The following is a 19,737-nucleotide window of genomic DNA, read 5'->3' as shown; positions in this document are numbered from 1 at the left end:
ACCTGTTAAATTTTTAAAAATTTACAGGATGAATCAAATTATATTTCGCAAAGTGGCAAAGATACTTAATAGTAGAGGGTTTTTATCAATCACAAAGATCATCTCAGTGGAAGAACAATTTGCCTATTTCCTCCTAACTATTGGTCAACAACAATCCTATAGTGTCACAACAGAGATGCTTGATAGATCGAACTGGACCATTATTAGGTATTTCAATAAGGGGTTGGATGTTATTCTCAAACTTCACTCTGATTACATCAAACGGCCTTTGGAACACACACACTCGAAGATTTTAAATAGTTCAACGTTTTATCCATACTTCAAGGTAACATCACTTGCCATCTAGCTAAACAATTTTAGATCAATATACAAAGTTGTCAATATTAATTGAAATGGTATAATTAGGATTGTATTGGGGCTATTGATGGAACTCATATCAAAGTGAACATCCCACTTGAAGAACAACAAAGTTTTTGGAATAGAAAGAGCCATCTCTCACAAAATGTGATGGAAGGATATACATTTGACATGCAATTCACTTATGTACTCTTTGGATGAGAGGGATCAGCAGTTGATTCTCGTCTACTGATGGACACAATGACACACTGAGATAGACTATTTGTACCTGAAGGTAAATAATATATTTTTATGCAATAATTTTTTATCTATTTTATCTTCAATTATTTTATGTAGAATATAATTTTCCATTATAAGTAAATATTATCTAGTTGATGTTGGTTATGTAAATCCTCCAGGATTTTTTGCTCCATATCGAGGAACTCGGCATCATCTGCAAGAATTTGGAGATAATATTCCTAGAAATGAAAAAGAATTATTCAACTAAAGGCACTCATGTTTGCGGAATACTATTGAGCAAACTTTTGGTGCTTTAAAAGCTTGATTTCAAATGTTGAAAGGCGCTCATCCATTTTGTTTTAAGATCCAGATAAAAAATTTAATTGCTTGTTACATATTGCACAATTATATACGTGGAGATGATTACAATGACAAATTTGAATTGGAAGATTATGATTCGGGTGACGAGCTCAGTGGAGGAGGTAATGGGGTCTAATAGGTGCAATAGATGAAGCAGACAACGATGATAGCGATGGTCTTGTGGAAGAGGATAGCCAATCAAAAACCTTTCGGATGCAGCGTGCATTAGAATCCACAATAGCCGCAAAATTTTGAGATGACATAGTGACTTGCATGTGGCATGATAAATGATGGTTGTATCTTATTGCTTTTGAATATGTGTCATTCTTATGTACTAAGTTTGTAACTTGATGATTTTAATATCAAAGGCACGAAATCTTTATTAGAATAATCTTTTTTAGGTTATTAATAAAGTTGAATATTTATTTATTATTATTTTTATTAAATTTTATTACTATATTAAACTAGATATTTAAGTCTGGTACATAAAATATAGTTACAATATGTATTTGATCAATTAATTATTTTAAATTTTGTAGATATATATTATTAATTAATACCAAGTAAAAATCCATCTTGTGTAATTAATAAAATATTTTATTTATTTATTTATTTATTTAATACTATGTTATATCAGTGATTTAATAGTGGTAATTAAAATATCATTAAATCAAGCATTTGATCAATTATTTTGGTTTAATTAACCTAATTTTTATTTAATAAAATCAATGGTTTTAAATTTAACGAAAATATATTATTAATTAATAATACGTAAAAAAATATAGTGTGTTAAAGTTATGATTTGATTCAATTTTTCCTATTTAATCATTCATTTTTAGGTTAAAGTATGTCATATGTTATTAATAAATTAATAACTGAATACATTCGTTTATTATATTTTTAATGTTATTTTTTTTTTTTTTTATAATTAATCATGTGCACAGTTAATTGGCTCATGTAATTATTGTATTAATGTACAATAAATTGTAACCATTAAATAATATAATATCTAATTAAATAATTAGTATATTACTATATTTTAATTATACATTAAATTACTTATTTGTGTAGTAATCATGTTTTTTTACCTAATTTGGGATTTAAGAATTATTTTTAATTAAGTATACAGTTACAATGTATTAATTCCCTTGTTTTTTATATTTTTCTCATGTCGGGCCACTAACACTGGAAATTGTTTTCCAATGCACATGAACTCGTCGACACTAACACCAAGTTTGTAGGTGAAGTTCATGTAGAAGAATGAAATAAATTTGAAGTAGGAGATGAAGATGAACTTCAAATTTTCATGTTGTTGACTAACCCCCTCTGAATTTGAAGTTTAACTTCAACTTCAACTTCAACGAAGACAACCACAACCGCGCCCCCGTTGTTGTGTTCAGGCTACTGCAAGAGTTCAAGACCATCCTGAGTGAGGATGAAACGAGACAAAAGGAAATAAATCAAGTCAACAAAAATACGCAATGAACTATATAATATATGTTGATTCTTTTAGGGTTAGACGTGGTTCAGATAGGTATAAATTATATTTAGGGGTGGCACCAATACGACCCCTTATTTGGATTCAAATAGAAGTAAAGGCTCTATAAACGCAACAAATACGTATACTATTTTGTTTACCATTCTATTTCACCCGGTTATTTATATTGTATTTTATATTCTCTTTATTTACCTCTTTAATCAATTAAATAAAAGTCCAATAACATTGTCATTCTAATATATAATAAAATTACTAAAGAAATTATCTAGTTACACATAATATATTAACATGCATCACATTCTCTCAAACAAATAAAATTACCTGAATACTTATTACGAGTAAGAACTTTTATTAATTCTTAGTTTATTTAAAATATTAAAAAATTTGATATCCTTAAAAATTAGGAGCATTTGATCTACATAGCAATAAACACTGAATCGGGGAACTGAGATGCTCTTAAAATAAGAAAGCATATGAGATATACCAATTTTATGGTGTTAGGGTTTGATTGAATTGGGGGAAAACATAAGAGCATGGTCTCTTAGGAAAAGAAAATTAGACATACACGAAAACTTTACTTTATTTTAATTAAATTATAACACCAATGAAAAATTACTTTAAATACTTTTCCTAACAAAATAATTTATGTGCAATATTAATCAGGTAGATTAATTTACTTGATATTTAGCACATATCATGTATAATAATAAATATATGTAAATAGTATAATATTGATCTGTTTACAACCATGGAGGGATGCCTTGCCATTCTGATTTCTCATTGCCCGTTCTCCTCTGAAGGGTGATGGACGACGACTTGGGATGGGATCGAGTTAAGCTGAGCTCGAACAGCGTGATTTAAATATTTTGAACTCGAGCTCAACCTCAGACCAACCTTGAGCTTAAAATTGTAATCAAGCTCGAGCCCAAGAATCTTAACTGAGTTCGAGCTCGAGCTTGAGCCAAGAATTTTAAAGAGGTTCGAGTCGAGTTCGAGCTCCAACATATATTTAAAACTTTGCATAACATACATATAAAATAAACTGTACATAAAATTATGCATAAATTTTAGAGAAAATTGGGTACCACCTTTGTACATAAATCCTACATAAAATTGTCTACATACTCTACATAAAATTGTTCATAAGCACTGCATAATAATATGCATAAACTTTATTCAATAATCAAACACGGAATTTTAAAGGAAATATCAATATCAAATTTACATTCTTGGATCTGTCAAATTTCCAAGCTCGTCCATCACACCTCCAACAAGCTCCAATAGATTGACTATTCTCTGCAACCATGATGGTTCCCATATTTCCTTAAATAACAGAATGCATGAAAATCCATCTAAAAATGATAACAATGACTTAAATGTTCAAAAAAAACAATCGACACTTGATGGGTTGGTGTTCAAGTTTCACTCGGGTTCTACATTCAAAAGAAAATGTTTAAATAGCTCAATGGCTTCAATACATTTAGCCACAGCTTTATTACCTAAAGAATCTGAGAACTTGAATCTAGTTAACAGAAAAACTTAGAGGATTCAAGTGATCTTTCTAATGTTCTTCCACTATAACATTGGATAACAACCATCTACTACTACACCACTAGGAATTCTTCTATAGGTAAGGAACAAAATTTCATTTGTTTCAAATGTTGGGATTTTATTTTGCTGTTATTACTATTTTTATGTTTTATTTAATTTTTTTGAAAGGTTGGATGGGGGGTGGATCCCCAGTGGGACAAACCAAAATAATTGCCATCCCTCAGGACTCAGTTGACGGCCAAATCCACATCCTAGAAAGATATCCAAGTCACAATACCATTTCCACAACCTTATTGTTCAGCAAGACTACTGAAAGAAATTATCATGCCACTAAAACAATGGTTTCACAGATCTCACCTCCTCAACATGGTGAAGGTGCTCTAAAGAAGTCTTCAAGCTCTGAGCATCCATTGGGCTGACTGCTGGATTCCTACGTGCATCAAACTGATTTGACATCATTGTATTGCTTTATTAAACTAGCCGGAAAACAAGATTTCAAAATAAAAATTCATAAAAGCTAACACATAGAGAAAGGTGCATAGCTGAAATATTCATAAATGTTACTGTTGTTCTTAAAAACATAATAGTTTAGCCATGTGGTGATCTAAGACATAGTTACAATGAGATTAATGGTGAATCTGAGAACACAAAAGTTAGAAAGAAATCAATAAAAAAAAGTTTAGAAGATGAACATATAATATGTTATTAAAAGATTATACATAGATCAATGAACTGAAGTACAGTCACATAATCCCATGACAGTGACAACCAACCATAAAATAAAATAAAACATTACAAAGAATTGCAGAAAGTGTAACATTAATTTTTACTATATACCCATATGCAATAGTAAAGCTGAATCAAAGATCCATCTCTACTGTTATTATTGTATTTTAGAACTCAACTAATAAAGACAACAATCTTTATCCATAGATACAAAAATTCAAAAACTCACTAAAATATCTGTAACAGAAATTCAGTCATTCTATGGTCTTGAGAGCACCCCTTAATAGAAGAACGGAGAAGATGGGTAAAAGTGCCACTCTTCTCATGCCCATACATGTACTCCACAGTCAAGCTACCTTGCTTGTTTAGGCAGGGGATGAGAAATGCTATTAATGGGTCAGAAGTAAGAAGTCCTATAGATTAAGGGGCCGAATGATCCAAAGCATACTAGTTAGTTGTATTAAATAACCGCCACCCCCCAGGACTCAATTGACGGCCAAATCTTCATCTCAGCATGATATAACCAAGTTACAATACCATTTCCACAACCTAACTGTTCAGCAAGTCTACTGAGTCATACCATTAGAACAATGCTTTCACAGATCTCACCTTCTCAACATGATGAAGGCGCTTTAGAGAAGTCTTCTAGCTCTGACCATCCATTGGGCTGACTGGATTCCTATGTGCACCAAACTGATTTGACATCCTTGTATTGTTTTATAAAACTTCGCATGAAAACAAGATTTCAAAATCAAAATTCATAAAAGCTAACACAATGAAAGGTGCATAGGAGAAATATTTATAAATGTTACTGCTGTTCTTCAAAACATAATAGTTTAGTCATGTGGTGATCTGATACACTGTTACAATGAGATTAATGGTGAATCTGAAAGCACAAAACTTGGAAATAAATCAATAAAATAAAGTTTAGAAGATGAGTATATAATATGTTATTAAAAGATTATTCATAGATCAATATACTGAAGCACAGTCATATAATCCCATGACAATGAAAACCAACCTGAAAATAAAATAACCGTTACAAAGAATCGCAGAAAATTTGACCATTGTTGAGAAAAATTAAGTGTAACTTTAATTTTTACTGTATAGTGACATACCCTTATGAGACTGTAAAGCTGAATCAGAGATCCAGCTCTACTCTTATTACTGTATTTCAGAACTCAGCTAATACAGAGTTATGCAACAATCTTTATCCATAGATACAAAAATGCAAAAACTCAAACGTATGTAATTGAAATTCATTCATTCTAATGTCTTGAGAGCACCTCTTGATAGAAGAATGAAGAAGATGGGTAAAAGTGCTAGTCTTCTCAGACCCATACATGTACTCCACATTCGAGCTACCATGCTTGTTTAGGCAGGGGATGCAAAATGTTATTAATGGGTCAGAAGTCAGAAGTCCTACAGATTAATGGGCCGAATGATCCAAAGCATACTAGTTAGTTGTATTAAACTTTCTTTTTATACTAATAAAAGATTTTTTTTAAATGCATGCAAATAACGCTTTCACTGTTAAAAAAATGGTACTGGATAGGAAAAGATCTCCTACATTTAATATGTCAATTTAGGATACACTAAGTCTAACTTCAACATGGTATTAGAGCAAATCCAAACTCTTTCTTGTTTCTGTTATGTGGACCACAAATAAGTCTTCTACATCTAGGTCTGCATGGTCTGTTTAGGCTTGGATATGAGGGAGTATGAGTTTGTTTTCATTTCCTCTTCAAACAAACTTGTTCAACTTCAATCTCTCCAAGATCAAGGGACTCTAGTTTTGGTATTGTTTGATTGAGAAATGCTAAGTAAAATGGACCTCTGAGAAGCGCCTCACTCTCTTTCTTCTGCATTCAGAAGTTATTCAAAGAGAAGAGATACATAAGTTATTTGTCATTTTACCCTGAACACATAGTGACATATTTGGTTTTATTTTTCTCAATTTTAACAGTTAACCACTAATCTGTACCACCATTGATACTCTGCCCTATTTTCCAAGTCATGTGGCTCTTCCAAAATCTGTACCAAAAAACAGAGAACAAGAAATCTGTATCAAAACAAGATAAAAAAACTTTTTTTTTCAGAAGAAAAATAAAAGACCTCTTGCAACATCAAAGAGAACAAGACGAGAATCCAGATATGTCTAAGCCATAGAAATCTGACCAATACAATCCCACATAAAATACAAACTACTAAACAACCAACCCAAATTAATACTCAATTAAGCTGAAAGTATCTCACTTAGAAAAACGGGTTCAAACACTTAATAGGAGATGTTCGCCATCTTATGTTCTTGACACTGTGATACACCCCAATAACCAGAATAAAGAGTTTCAAGCCAAAAAGAAATAAATCACGAACCTTCGCTGCTGAAATCAAAATAAATAACCTCCTCGAATAGACGGTTATTCCTCGATAGCTCGGCAAACCCAACCTCGCGCAGACGATAACCTTCCGATCATGCCAAACTAATCCGATAAGCGATAACCTCAAAAACGGAAACTCCGAAATCGAAATCCCAATCGAACTCCACTAAAATCAGCAAGATAACCACTGGTATTCGAGAGACCAGGACTCACCTTGAGCACAGCTTTGTAGACGAAACGATTCCCCTTCCTCTCCCTCAGCTCCCCCTCTAAATTCCCTCTTGAACCACTTAGCCTTCTCAAATTCCCAAAATGCTCCCGACCCATTAATCACCCTCTAATTATCCTTTTGTTTACTCCTAGAGTAGGTAATACTAATGTGGGGTCTATCATTACCCCCCGCCCAAACTTTCACCTTGTCCTCAAGGTGAAAAGCAGGAAATTGGAGCCTCATTACCTCAAAATCCTCCCAAGTGGCTTCAAACTGGGGTAGGTCCTTCCATTGCACCAAAACCTCCATTTGTTGCTGCCCATTTTTGTCCAGTCTGCGTATATTCAAAATTGCAGCAGGTTCAACCAACATCTCTAATTCAGTATTCAATTGTGGAGGAAGAAGCGAAGATGAAAGTGATATTCCTTTTGCTCGACGAAGTTGGGAAACATGAAACACCGGATGCACAGAGGACTCTGGTAGAAGTTGCAGTTTGTAAGCAACGCTTCCAACACGTGACACCACCTCAAAAGATCCATAAAAATGTGCCGCCAACTTCTCACTGCTCCGAGTGGCCAAGGAATGTTGTCGATAGGGTGAGGTTTACAAACACATGAACCCCCACAAAAACTGTAGCTGTCCCGGACTTATAGTGCAATAAGGACTGAGGGTCACGTCCGTATAAGACTCGGAATAGAGTGGTACCCGTAGAAGAATGGAAGTTGGTGTTATACCAATATTCCGCCCATGACAACCATTTCGCCCAAGTTTTTGGTCTATCAGAAGCAAAACATCGAAGATAGGTCTCCAACCACCTGTTAACCACTTCAGATTGACCATCTGTTGCGCAAATCAGTCCCTTGAAGATGAAAGAGTTCCTGCCAGAAATGACTCATAAACACCTTGTCCCAATCCGAAATAATAGACTTGGGCACCCCATGCAATCGAACCATCTGTTTCACAAATAAATCAGCCACGGTTTTGGCTGTAAATGGGTGTCGCAACACCAAAAAGTGAGCATACTTGCTCAACCTTTTCACCACCACCATAATAGTATCCACGCCCTCTGACTTGGGCAACCCTTCAATAAAGTCCATGGTCAAATCCTCCCAAACCCCCTCAGGTAAATCAATAGGCTGAAGAAGACCAGCTGGGGACCTTGCCAAGTGTTTGTTCTTTTGGCATATCTCACAATTTTGCACGAATTCTGTCACTTTTTCTTCATACCCGGCCAATATAAGTCCGTAGCCATTCTTCTATAGGTTTTAGCCTCTCCCGAATGGCCCCCAATAGGTGTGCAATGGTATTCACGCAATAATGTTGGAATTAAAGAGGAAGTCACAGACAAAACCAACCTGCCATTGTAAAAGAGCTGCCCATGATCAACTTGAAACCCGGCTACCTTGTCACCAGCTGCCAATCAGGTAATAACTTCTTGTAAGAATGAGTCATCTGCCACTTCTTGTTGTAACACATCCATATCCAGCCATTGCACCCCAGAAACTGCAGCTATATTCATCATGTCGGGTTTGCGAGAGAATGCATCTACCACTCGATTACTTGCCACCGGTCGATATTGAATGTCAAAGTCATAGCCCATCAATTTCACCAACCAGCGCTGGTATTCCACACTTACGAGACGTTGTTCCAGCAAGAATTTTAAACTTTGCTGGTCAGTTCGCACCAAAAACCTCCTGCCTAGCAGGTACAAACGCCATTTCTAAATGGCCAACACAATGGCCATGAACTCTTTTTCATAAATAGACTTCAATTTGGCTCGTTCGCTCAATACTTGGCTAAAAAATGCAATCGGCCGTTGCTCTTGCAGTAGAACAGCCCCTAGCCCATATGCAGAAGCATCGGTCTCCACAACAAATAGTTTCGAAAAATCGGGTAGAGCCAAAACTGGTACCGTAGTCATGGCTTCCTTCAAACGCTCAAATGCCCCGGTGGCTTCATCCGACCACCCAAACCTATCTTTTTTTAATTGATCAGTCAACGGTTGCGCAATATCTCCATAACCCGAAACAAATTTCTGATAGTATCCTGTAAGACCAAGGAAACCCCGTAGGTCCCTAAGTGTGGCCGGTGCGGGCCAATCAAGAATAGCCTGGATTTTACTCGGATCAACTGACGCCCCCTCTCTAGAAATGATATGTCCCAGGTATTCTATCTATTCTCTTCCAAAAGAACACTTTGCAGAATTAGCATACAACCTGTGTTCTCTTAACTTCTCCAAAACGGCAACTAAATGATCATAGTGAGCACTCCAACGGGGACTATATATCAAAATATCATCGAAGAATACCAATACAAATCGCCGGAGAAAGAGTTTGAATACCTCATTCATAAGGGATTGAAATGTAGCCGGTGCATTGGTAAGTCCAAAAGGCATGACCAAGAATTCGTAGTGGCCTTCATGAGTCCGGAAAACTGTCTTGTGCACATTAGCTGCTTTCATTCGGATTTGGCGGTATTCCGACTTCAAGTCTAGCTTCGAAAAAACTTGGGGCCTCCTTGAAGCTCATCTAACAACTCATCGAACATTGGAATGGGTAACTTATCCGGAATAGTCTCCTTGTTAAGGGCTCGATAGTCCACACAAAATCTCCAGCTTCCATCTTTCTTCTTGACTAATAGCATGGGGCTTGAAAAAGGGCTAGTGCTAGGCTGTATGATTCCAGCAGCCAACATTTCTCCCACCAACCTTTCTATTTCATCTTTTTGTATTTGAGGGTACCGATATGGGGGAACACTCACCAGTGAAGCTCCCTCCTTCAAAGTTATGGCATGCTCCTTTGCCCTTTGTGGTGGTAACTCTTGGGGCATGGCAAAAACATCTCCAAACTCTGTCAAAACTTTCTTCACCATTGCTGTCGTATCCTCCCTCGGCGGTGACGCTGCCACTGTCGTACTGCCCAACTCCACAAGAACCCCATGTCCCTCATGCTTGATAGTTCGCATCATCGCCTTAAGTGAACCAAAGTTTTGTGCAAGGAGGGATCTCCCTGTAACACCACCATCTCATCACCCAATCTGAACTTCATAACATGTGTTCTCCAGTTCGTATATGTGCCTTCCAAGGTTTCCAACCATTGTACCCCTAAAATCACATCGATGCTTCCCAATTCCAAAGGCAAAAAATTCTCCACTATCTCTATTCCTTGAAGAGTTAATCGAACCCCCTTACAAATTCCTTCTCTAGGCAGTGCCGCACCTATACCCAATTGAACGGCATACTTTGCTGTTGGAGATAAAGGCAAGTGCAGTTTCTTTACCACTGTAGTGGAAATAAAATTATGGGTTGCTCCTCCATCAATAAGTACAACGACTGGTTGTTCTTCTATGCTTCCCGCAATCTTGATAGTCTTCGGAAGTGTTAATCCCACTACCGAATTCAACGGCACCTCCACTATTTGAGCAGCCACGCTAACCTCGTCGTCTTGCTGTTCACACTGGCCATCGTCGCTATCCTCCATAACTTCTTCCTCCAATTCTTGTAAAATTAGCACTTGTAGGTCCTTGTTTTTATATCTATACCCAACTGAGAATTTTTCATCACAACAGTAGCACAAACCCCGCTCTCTCCGGTATTGGATTTCGGCTTCCATGAGTTTCTTGAATGGCTTCTTCTTCTCCACCCCATGTTTCGTCGATTCTGTCTTGGACGTGGTCCTCCCATTACCCCCAACTATGGTTCCCGCTGGTTTTGAGGTACCCAGCCCAAACTGAGTCTGCTTAATAACTTTATTTTTTTCTTCCAACTTTTGGGCCAACTCCATGGTCCGTCCCAACCCATTTGGCTCCAACGCACTCACCTCGGCCCGAATTTCAGGCTTAAGCCCATTAACAAAGTAGGACTCCAACACCTTTTCTGGAATGTCTTCCAATGTGGACGCCAAATCCTCAAATCGCCTTCTGTAATCTCTCATGGTGGTCTCCTGCTTCAACGCCAAAAATTTCTCATAAGGAGAGCCGTCTTCGGATCTTCGTAACCATTTTAGCAATAAGGACTGAAATTCTTCCCAATTCATGATCTCTCTCCTGTTATTTTCGTACTTGAACCATTTTAATGCCTCCCCTTCAAGACATACTAATGCGGCTTCTAGTTTTTCATAGAGAAATACCTGTTCAGCTCTGTAAATCCAATCATTTGGGTTTTCTCCGTAAAAAATCGGCAACTCTAACTTTTTGGGTAGCACTTCATATCGGCTCTGCCTATTCCGATAAGCCTCGCCAGTGTCTCTTCCATGTCCGATACCTCTCTGGATCGAGTTATCGGCCACTGCCGAGTCCAACCCTGTCTCGCCGTCCTACTCTGCGCATTCAAATTTCGGTTGAGCTCCTCTTGGGTACGTAGGAGTTGCTCAACACGCCCTATCAGTGCCGTCAACCCTTGTTCCATGGCTGGAATCTTCCGGACTTCTTCCTTCATCGAGCTCACCTCCTCCCTTACTGCGCTAACAATTCCTTCCACCGAATCCACCCTCGACTCCATTCTAGTAGTAGCCATGAGGATATATTTTTTTTGCTCTTCTTCTTCTTCTCCAATCGTCGAAGTCGAAATTCCCCTCGACTCACCCTCAACTCCCGGCAGACGACGCTTCCGATATCCTTACTGCCAAAATCGTAACAGAACCCACCTTCTTCGAGCAGACGATGCTCCCGAAGCCTCTGATATCTTCCAATTCAGTAAACCAAAGCCTTGAATGCAACCGAAATCAAAAAAGGGAAATTCCTTTTCACTGCCGAGCTCCAGATGCGAACCCAGCCAATGCTTTGATACCAAATGATACACCCCGATAACCAGAATAAAGAGTTTCAAGCCAAAAAGAAATAAATCACGAACCTTTGCTACTGAAATCAAAATAAATAACCTCCTCAAATAGATGGTGATTCCTCGATAGCTCGGTAAACCCAACCTTGCGCAGACGATAACCTTCCGATCATGCCAAACTACTCCGATAAGCGATAACCTCAAAAACGGAAACTACGAAATCGAAATCCCAATCGAACTCCACTAAAATAGCAAGATAACCACTGGTATTCGAGAGACCAGGACTCACCCTGAGCACAGCTCTGTAGACAAAACGATGCCCCTTCCTCTCGCTCGGCTCCCCCTCTAAATTCCCTCCCGAAACCACTTAGCCTTCTCAAATTCCCAAATTGCCCCCGACCCATTAATCACCCTCTAATTATCCTTCTATTTACTCCTTCTAGAGTAGGTAATACTAATGTGGGATCTATCACACTGGAATAATTGGCAATCATCAGTAAATTCAACAATTGTCCAATAGTTGAATCGAACAATCTTCGATAAATGCTTACTTGAGAGAACAATGGTGGAATGAATAGAAGTGCGTGATATGCAGAGGCTGGAATAAAAGAAAGATGTTTTGCAAAGGACGATTAAAGTTTTAATACAGAAAAGAGATGTGTTCAACTAAAATATCTATGAGATAAAAGAAAGTAGACTAAGGAGTTTTTTTACTCTCTCGATTTGTTATAGAAGACAGGTTAAGGAGTCGTGGAGAGTGGACGGGAGAGGAGGAGAGACCGAGAGGTGAAAGTGGCGATTATCCCGATTTCCCCAAAGCTGAAGAGTGAAGACTGAAGAGGCGAAGAGTGAAAACAACTCCGTAGGCCCTACGGCATTTAAACTACCGGACCGGTTCACGAGCTAGCGCTTGGTCGAGCTCTGCTCGTGTAACTAAACAAACTCAGCCCAGAACTTGAAGGGGATTATCTTCCATTGATTTTTTTTATTTTTTTTAGTTTATCTCCCTTTTCTACCCACTCATGTTTCCTACTTTCCAATGTTAGATTTGAGACTACAAGGTGCTACTCATGCACAGAGAGGCAAACCGCGGAGAAGAAACAAGCCGGCATTGTCTACCTGTCCTTCTCCTTATTTTGCCCACTCCCCCTCCCCATCTATGAAGAGAAAGTGCAATAAGTGACAATGTCCATTGAGAATCCGCACCATCAGCGAAAAGGTTCTTCTTTTAGCTTGCCCATGGAAGGTGTCTTCTTGCTTCTTGCTATTTCCAAAACTCAAATATTCACAAACCACCCCCTTCTTGCCCTAAAGAATACTATCAATTTCGTTACTTCTTTCTTTTCCTGAATCCTTCATACATTACCACTTGGAAAACTACAACATCTGTGTTTTCGGATTCTTCTTACATTCTCATGTTAAGTAATTGTAAGCTCACAACAACATGACTCTAACATAGCGTTCTTTTTCCATTGATTCTACTTCTTCAATCTCATCATTCCTTTTGTTTCTTTTCTTTTTCTCAAGTATTTTTTTCTTTGGCTGTTGTTGCTTTCAGATTTTCCATAAACAAACTGCTTGTTCTTCTATGAAGTTGAGCTTCTTGTCCTATTGGAGAAATATTAGTCTGGGACAAAGTTCCCAAGGTCCCATGGTTTCCAAATGCAACTATCCTTTCTTTTTCTGAAATGGTAGCCAATGCTACCAAAACGTGTAATTTCTCTGTTTTGTTTCTGGTGATGAAAAAGCCTGGTTTTATGTTGAATCTATCTGCTCATACTTAAAGTTTAGGTCTACAATTCTGTTGCAGTTTCCATGGTGATAAGATTATAAGGGACAAAGTGGAGAAGAGAAGCAGGCCAGTAGTGGTGGTTCTTGGTAATATTACTTGGTAAAGTTCATTTAGGTTCATCTCTCCTGATCTAGCTATACCTCATGAGGTGCAGCTTGTATGGTTTTTTACAAGTTCATGATAGCAGAAGAACAATTGAAAAATTACCATCATCAATGAATCAAGGGAAAAAATAAGGATTGAACAAAAGTGAGAAACGCAAAAAGCTCAAAACAGTGTTAATTCCTCATTTCTTCTCCATATACAATCCAAATGTTCTATCCCTAGTGAATCTTCGAGAATAGGCAGTGCTAAGAATGTTCATCTGAGTTCATCTCTCCTGATCTAACTATGCCACATCAGGTGCAACACACACAACTTTTTACTAGTTCATACTACTATAGAGAATTTCAAGCAGGAGGAAATAATGATCGAAACAATCAACCAGAATTATAACTTAAGCTTCAAGATAGCACTAGCACTATTGAAAGATTACCGTCAGCAATGAATCGTAGGAAAAAATGGGGAACGAACAAAACTGAGAAAAGCAAAAGGTTCAAAACCATGTTTAATTCCCCATATCTTCTCCATATATCCTTCAATTGTTCGACCACAATTGAATCTACTAGAATAGGCAGTGCTAAGAATGCTCATCTGGGTTCAACTCTCCTGATCTAACTATGACTCATCAGGTGCAGCCCGCATAGATTTTTACAAGTTCATACAACTACAAAGAATTTCAAGTAAGAGGCAACAATGACCAAAACAATAGAGTAGAATTATTACTTGTGCTTCAAGATAGCACTAGGACAATTCAAAGATTACCATCATCAATGAAACGATGGGAAAGATCGGGAAGAAACAAAAATGAGAAAAACAAAAGGTTCAAAAGCATGTTTAATTCCCCATCTCTTCTCCATATACTCTTCAATTGTTCTATACTACTGAATCTTCCAGAATCAACAGTGCCAAGAAAACTCATGTGGGTTCATCTCTCCTAATCTAGCTATGCCTCATAAGGTGCATCTTGTATATTTTTTTACAAGTTCCTACTACAGAGAATTCGAAGCAGGAGGCAACAATTACCGAAACAATAGACTAGACTTATTACTTGTGCTTCAAGATAACACTGGCATATTTGAAAGATTACCATCATCAATGAATCAAGGGCAAAAGGGGCAAGAAACAAAAATGAAAAAAGCAAAAGGTTCAAAACCGTGTTCAATTCCCCATGTCTACTCCGTATACTGAAATTGTTCTATCACTAAAGAATCTTCTAAAATCGACAACACTAAGAAAGCTCATCTGGGATCATCTCTCTTGATCTAACTGTACCTCATCAGGTGAAGTTTGCATTAGTTTTTTACAAGTTCATACTAGTAATGACAATTTCAAGAAGAAGGCAGCAATGACCGAAACAGTAGACAAGAATTATTACTTGTGCTTCAAGATAGCACTAGCACAATTGAAAGATCACCATCACCAATGAATATAAGGGGAAGACGGGGAACTAAATAAACGAGAAAAGTAAAAGTTTTAAAACTATGTTTAGTTCCCCATGTCTTCTCCATATACCCTTCACTTGTTCTATCACTATTTAATTTTAGAATCGACAGTGCTAAGAACGATCATTTGGGTTCTTCTCTCTTGATCTAACTATGCCACATCAGGTGCAACATCCACGGTATTTTAAAACTTCATACAACTACAAGCAAGAGACAACTATGATCCAAACAGTCCGGTAGAATTACAACTTGTGGTTCAAGGTAGTACTAGCACAATTTAGAGATTACCATCATCAGTTTACCACGGGAAAAAAATGGAGATCAAACAAAAGTGAAAAAAAACAAAAGATTCAGAACCGGGTTTAACTCCCTATATCTTCTCCATATACCCTTCAACTGTTTTATCACTACTAAATCTTCCAGAAAAAGCACTGCTAACAATGGTCATCTAGATTCATCTCTCTTGATCCAACTGTGCCTCATCAGGTGCAAATTGCATAGTTTTTTTACAAGTTGCTACTACAGAGAATTTCAAGCAAGAGGAAACAATTACTGAAGCAGTAGACTAGAATTATTATTTGTGATTCAAGAGAGCAGTAACACAATTGAAAGATTACCATCATATATGAATCAAGGAAAAAAATGAGGAATGTACAAAAGTGAGACAAGCACAAGGTTCAAAACCGTGTTTAACTCCCCAAGTCTTCTCCAACAACCCTTCAATTGTTCTATCACTACTCAATCTTCCAGAATCAGCACGGCTAACAATGCACATATGGGTTCATCTCTCTTGATCCAACTATGCATCATCAGGTGCAAATTGCATAGTTTTTTTTACAAATTTATACTACTACAGAGAATTTCAAGCAGGAGGAAGCAATTAACGAAGCAATGGACTAGAATCATTATTTTTTATTCAAGATAGCACTAGCACAGTTGAAACATTACCATCATATATGAATTGAGAGAAAAAATGGGGAACGAGCAAATGCAAGAAAAGTAAAAGGTTCAAAACTGTGTTTAACTCCCCATGTCTTCTCTGTATACCCTCCAACTATTCTATCACTACTAAATCTTCCAGAATCAGCACTGCTAAAAATGCTCATATGGGTTCATCTCTCTTGATCCAACTATGCCTCATTAGGTGCTAATTGCATAGTTTTTTTACAAGTTCATACTACTACAGATAATTTCAAGCAGGAGGCAGCAATGACCGAAGCAGTAGATTAGAATTATTATTTTTGATACAAGATAGCACTCGCACAATTAAAAGATTACCATCATATATGAATCGAGGGAAAAAATGGGGAACAAACAAAAGTGCAAAATGCAAAAGGTTCAAAACCATATTTAATTTCCTATGTCTTCTGCAATACCCTTCAATTGTTCTATCAATACAGAATCTTCAAGCAAAGGTAACAATGACCGAAACAGTAGATTAAAATTATCTTGTGCTTAAAGATAGCACTAGCACAATTGAAATATTACCATCATCAATGAATCGATGGAAAAAAAGGTGAACGAACAAAAATGAGAAAAGCAAAAGGTTCTAAACCATCTTCTGTATGCATAAACAATTAGCTAAAAAATGCCAAAATCGAGGGAAACTCAATGTCTTTTAAAGGGAGGCAAATAGAAAAAAACTTACTGACAATGTTCTCCAAATTTTCTTCTATCACATTACTTCGTCGTTCATCAAATTTTCCATCTTTGTATCTTTTTCCTTCAGAGCCTTTCTAATAGCTTTGGTTGTTCCACAAAGGAGAAAAGAATGTTTTCTTGTTCTGTGACGTAACTTGAGCTTGTTCAATGTCTTCCTCGGGTTTCATATTGTCCTCCTACACAAAGTATGTATACATAATGTCACGTTCTTTACATTTGCCTCGAAACTCTGCAATCCCAACATCCATAACAGTGAGATTTTAGAGTTCCGAGGAAAATGTAAAGAAATCTGCAAAAGTATGTATACATAATGTCACGTTCTTTACATTTGCCTCGAAACTCTGCAATCCCAGCATCCATAACAGTGAGATTTTAGAGCTCCGAGGAAAATGTAAAGAAATCTGCAATGACAACTTCTCTCTCTATCCTTGCTTTTTCCTTTCCCAATTCTTTACACCTCTAACGTTCTCAAAATCTTTTTCTGTGCCCCAGTATGTCCTTAGCTTTGGAATTCCATTCTTCCAACTTAAACAATTCCAATTGCAAAATCTCCTGAACACAATAACGTTTCTGGCTTTGACATGCACCGAAAGAAAAAGTAGGACTGCAAGCAGAAATGTAATGCGCATTATTGTCCTGTCTAACGTTGACAAAGCAATGAGAAAAAGAGAGACCTGCAAGAAGGAACACTAATACCCCCATCAGAAATCGGAAGACCATAAACGAACGTATAAAATGCAAAACCTCAAAGGAGAAAAGATAGTCAATGTAAAACTGCAGACTTCTAGCATTTTCATCTAAAATAAAATGATTCCACATCCGACTGCACCTCACCTCAACAAATAGTACAACAGAAAATCATAGATCCCAGAAAGAAAATGGGTACGAAAAAAAGAAAGAAGAACGTTGTCCTGGAGCGACGATTTTTATAATATTCTACAGAACATTCATATTTTCCATCAACTACAAAAGAACATCTCTCTCAACCACTCGACATTGTACGTCCACATTTCCAGCGTCTTTTAAGGATATTATCTCACCACAAAAACCCTAATAACATAAGTGACCCGTTCGAGAAAAAGAGTCCAGAACCATCTCAACAACGAAATCTCAGAAATCTCCCAGGCTCGCCGTAGACAAGCTAGAGAAATCGATAAATAAATAAAATTAAATAAAATAACCTCAATCTGCAAAATCGATTCACAAAACAAAAGAAAAAGCACCTAATTCTATTAATGGCAACAAATGCAATACAAATGATTTAAAAGATTCTCCATACAAAGTTTCCACTGATTCTTGACGCGATTAAAAAAAAAAAAGAATGAAAAAGAACGTCCCAATACCAAAGTAAATCAATATGTAGAGATTGAAGAAGTACCGGAGAAAATGGAGCTTGCCAGAGAGAGATGGAAAGGCAGAGCAGACGGTATCTTTGTTAGACGGGCACGGCCGCGGAGTGTGCAATTTCCATTAAATAATGGTTCTGTCAGAGCATGTGTCAAAGCGAGAAACGTAACGAGGGTTATTCATGGAAGTAAAAAACGTTCTAATATAATTAAATAATCTAATATAAATAGAAAATTAATATAACTAAAATATCTTTAAACTGAAACTCCTATACGAGACTTTCTTTTATATTAATTATGGTTCTGTTAGACTTTTTATTATATAAGACTTCTTATGCCACCTCATGTGATAATGGTGGGTCTCATATCTTACGGGTTTGGGCCCATCTTCTAGTACTCTTAGATATATGGGTCTTCCTTGGTTTTATGGGTTTGGGCCCATCTTCTATCACACTTGGATATGTCGGCTTTCCTTGGTCGTGTGGGTTTGGGCCCATCTTCTACCACTCCCCCTCAAGCTAGCGGTGAGAGAACATTATGAACTCTCAGTTTGCTGTAAATGATGTATACAATCTTCTCGTATAAAATAGCAGTCATCCATATCTTCTAACACTCCCTCTCACACTAGTGCATTTTTCCATGAGTCTCAGCTGGCATAAGATAAGTGAGAATAAAATCACTCTAAGCCGTATGATATCGCTCCATACTCCATTTATAACCCATGCTAAATGTGGGGCACACTCCTATCATTCTCAGGTAGTGGCACTCCTATCATTCTCAGGTAGTGGCACTCCTATCTTTCGCAGGTAGTGGGTCTATACGTAGTGCTCAGAAATGTAGTAAAAACTCTTCCATCATCGTGTCTCTCCACAAGACAACGACTTTCAAGTGGTAGGAGTAATAAATGTCAATTAAGGCAGGTAACATATATGTAGTAATAAGCTCAACCCGGGCACCGACTCTCACAGGTAGAAATGGGTGATAAATGTCTGTCATTCACAAGACGGCGATAAAAGACGTGATAAGTGGGTCATGCCTGTCATTCACAAGACGGCGATAAAAGACCCACGAGTACATAAAAAAAGTCTCAATGGACTTAAAACACCTAACCATGATGGACTTAAACTCCCAATCGAAGCAACACGCAAAAAGTTGGCCCAAAGATGTATGTGAGAGTCAAATAAATAATGGTAAGAGTAAGGTTGTCAAATAACCAATAGGTAATGGGTAAACAGGAAGATAGAATGTTGAGGCCACCACTTCTTCAAAAATAATGTCTCATCTAAAGAGAGACAATAGCTGTAGCTGAAATG

At 37.2% G+C, this 19,737-nt stretch overlaps 1 protein-coding gene and 1 long non-coding RNA gene across 3 annotated transcripts; both read right to left on the bottom strand.

Moving 5' to 3' along the window:
* Positions 1-4,344: 4,344 nt before the first annotated feature.
* LOC137958374 (uncharacterized) lies at positions 4,345-7,193 on the bottom strand. Of its 2 annotated transcripts, none has more exons than XR_011113975.1 (3): positions 7,088-7,193; positions 5,321-5,436; positions 4,345-4,429 (listed from the first exon to the last, which is right to left on the bottom strand). It is a non-coding gene; the product is annotated as an uncharacterized lncRNA (long non-coding RNA). The 2 variants fall into 2 exon arrangements; XR_011113976.1 differs by having other exon boundaries at positions 4,361-4,415.
* A 236-nt stretch (positions 7,194-7,429) lies between these two features.
* On the bottom strand, positions 7,430-9,021 carry LOC137959354 (uncharacterized). The gene is made up of 6 exons (XM_068806756.1): positions 8,995-9,021; positions 8,799-8,921; positions 8,646-8,705; positions 8,206-8,559; positions 7,915-8,162; positions 7,430-7,865 (listed from the first exon to the last, which is right to left on the bottom strand). The coding sequence occupies exons 1-6, from the start codon at positions 9,019-9,021 to the stop codon at positions 7,430-7,432; spliced, it is 1,248 nt and encodes a 415-aa protein (XP_068662857.1).
* Positions 9,022-19,737: the final 10,716 nt, after the last annotated feature.

Source organism: Aristolochia californica, unplaced genomic scaffold (genome assembly GCF_029961685.1).
Source record: "Aristolochia californica isolate CCGP_79_NKW_82.1479 unplaced genomic scaffold, dmAriCali1.0.hap1 SCAF_3, whole genome shotgun sequence".
Classification (NCBI taxonomy): domain Eukaryota; kingdom Viridiplantae; phylum Streptophyta; class Magnoliopsida; order Piperales; family Aristolochiaceae; genus Aristolochia; species Aristolochia californica.
The sequence above is the reverse complement of the archived record's forward strand: the minus strand, read 5'-3'. Positions and strand labels throughout refer to the sequence as shown.

What these genes read in the sequence shown, in the direction of transcription:
- LOC137959354 (XM_068806756.1), bottom strand. Translation starts at nt 9,021, where the DNA reads ATGGCGTTTGTACCTGCTAGGCAGGAG. An exon ending in ATATAGCTGCAGTTTCTGGG is followed by an intron (nt 8,706 to 8,798) that starts GTGCAATGGCTG and finishes GCTGGTGACAAG; the next exon opens with GTAGCCGGGTTTCAAGTTGA. An exon ending in GTTTTTGTGGGGGTTCATGT is followed by an intron (nt 7,866 to 7,914) that starts GTTTGTAAACCT and finishes CACTCGGAGCAG; the next exon opens with TGAGAAGTTGGCGGCACATT.